The sequence below is a fragment of the Phytophthora parasitica genome (assembly GCF_000247585.1).
Source record: "Phytophthora parasitica INRA-310 unplaced genomic scaffold supercont2.563, whole genome shotgun sequence".
NCBI classification, from domain to species: domain Eukaryota; phylum Oomycota; class Peronosporomycetes; order Peronosporales; family Peronosporaceae; genus Phytophthora; species Phytophthora nicotianae.
In genome coordinates, this window is record NW_008649549.1 from 685 (window position 1) to 2,711 (window position 2,027).

General features: G+C 57.4%; 1 protein-coding gene across 1 annotated transcript; it reads left to right on the top strand.

Moving 5' to 3' along the window:
• Positions 1 to 357: 357 nt before the first annotated feature.
• PPTG_20398 (malate synthase A) lies at positions 358 to 1,965 on the top strand (the record flags this gene model as incomplete). Its single annotated transcript, XM_008919191.1, has 1 exon — positions 358 to 1,965. One exon carries the CDS (start codon positions 358 to 360, stop codon positions 1,963 to 1,965), a length of 1,608 nt encoding a protein of 535 aa, XP_008917439.1.
• Positions 1,966 to 2,027: the final 62 nt, after the last annotated feature.

A 2,027-nucleotide genomic window follows, 5' to 3' on the forward strand; every position in this document is an offset into this window, starting at 1 on the left:
TGGCCAGAGAAAGTGCCCGTCCAATCACCACGATCACCTTTGCAGCATGTGCTGCGATGTATTACCGTGGCTCGCAAGACGGTGGAAGTTAAACGCAATTATAAGAGTGATGGTCTTTCATCCTTTGACTTGGATTTTGTAAGCAGGGGAGCCCGTGACAATGGCGACGTCGATCCTCGGTATTCGCCTATTGGTTAAAATCGCACGTTGAAGACGATTTCATATTGCGAACCAGCACGTCCAAAACGTCGGCATCCGCTCAGGATCGCCCAGCACAAGTCATTCCACAATTTGCCTCCGAGCGAGCGCTTCACGATCAGCGAAAGAATCTCCAACATAATACACACAGAAACCGCCATGTCGGAGCTTAACGTCAACGCCGCCAACGTCCGTGTGTTGGGCCACGTCTCGGATGCGTTCCGCCGTGTACTCACGCCCGATGCGCTGCGTTTCCTCGCCTTCCTGCACGAGCAGTTTGAGCCACGTCGTCAGGCACTGCTAGCCGCGCGTGTGCAGCGGCAGAAGGAGCTGGATGCTGGTGTGCTGCCGGACTTCCTGCCTGAAACTGCCTACATCCGCGAAGGCGATTGGAAGGTGGCATCCATCCCTGCCGACCTGGCCGATCGCCGCGTCGAGATCACGGGTCCCGTGGACCGTAAGATGGTCATCAACGCGCTCAACTCGGGCTCCAAGTGTTATATGGCCGACTTTGAGGACTCGACGGCTCCCACGTGGTTCAACCAGGTGGACGGCCAGGTCAACCTCATCGATGCCGTTCGCAAGACCATCTCGTACACGCACCCGCAGACAGGAAAGAAGTACGCGCTCAACGACAAGATGGCTACGCTACTGGTGCGTCCGCGCGGCTGGCATCTGGACGAGGCTCATGTGCTCGTGAACAACCAGATCATGTCTGGCTCGCTGTTCGACTTTGGTCTCTACTTCTTTCACAACGCACATGAGCTGCTGGCGCGTGGCTCGGGCCCGTACTTCTACCTGCCCAAGCTGGAGCACCACTTGGAAGCCAAGCTGTGGAATGACGTGTTTGTGGCTGCTCAAGGATACCTTAGCATCCCGCAGGGTTCCATTCGCGCGACTGTGCTGGTGGAAACCATCGTGGCTGTCTTCCAGATGGACGAGATCCTGTACGAGCTGCGTAACCACTCGTCGGGTCTCAACTGCGGTCGATGGGACTACATCTTCTCGTACATTAAGAAGTTCCGCAACCACGCCAAGTTCGTGGTGCCCGATCGCTCATCGGTCGGCATGACCACACCTTTCATGGCTGCCTACGTTAAGCTGCTCGTTCGCACGTGCCACCGTCGTGGCGCTCACGCCATGGGCGGCATGGCGGCTCAGATCCCCGTGAAGAACGATCCGGAGCTCAACAACAAGTTCATGGCCGCCGTCACAGAAGATAAATCGCGTGAAGTGGCTGCAGGCCACGACGGCACGTGGGTGGCACACCCTGGCCTCGTCAAGATCGCCATGGACGCGTTCAGCAAGATGTCGGGTCCGAACCAGATCTCGTTCATTCCTGAGGCAGGCAAGGATATCACTGCGGCTCAGCTCATCGAGCCTCCGACGGGTGCCATCACATACAATGGTCTAGTGGAGAACATTGACGTGTCACTCGTGTACACAGAGGCGTGGCTGCGTGGCAGTGGCTGCATCCCGCTCCACAACAAGATGGAGGACGCGGCTACGGCCGAAATCTCCCGTGCCCAGGTGTGGCAGTGGATCCATCACAGTTGTAAGACTGTGGAGGGCAAGACTGTGACGAAGGATCTGGTACTGGACATTCTGAAGGAGTGCGTCAACAAGCGGTCTCTGGATGCTGCTCCGGGCAACAAGTGGACACTTGGAGGCGAGATCATGGGCAAGGTGTTGACGGGCGACGACATGGTGGACTTCCTCACGCTGCCGTGCTACCCGCGTATTGTGCAGCTCGGCTCGAGTATCTGAAGCTAAGGTCCCATCGCTGCAAAGAGCATCCTGGCATGCCAAGGACGAGCTGACTGGGTGAT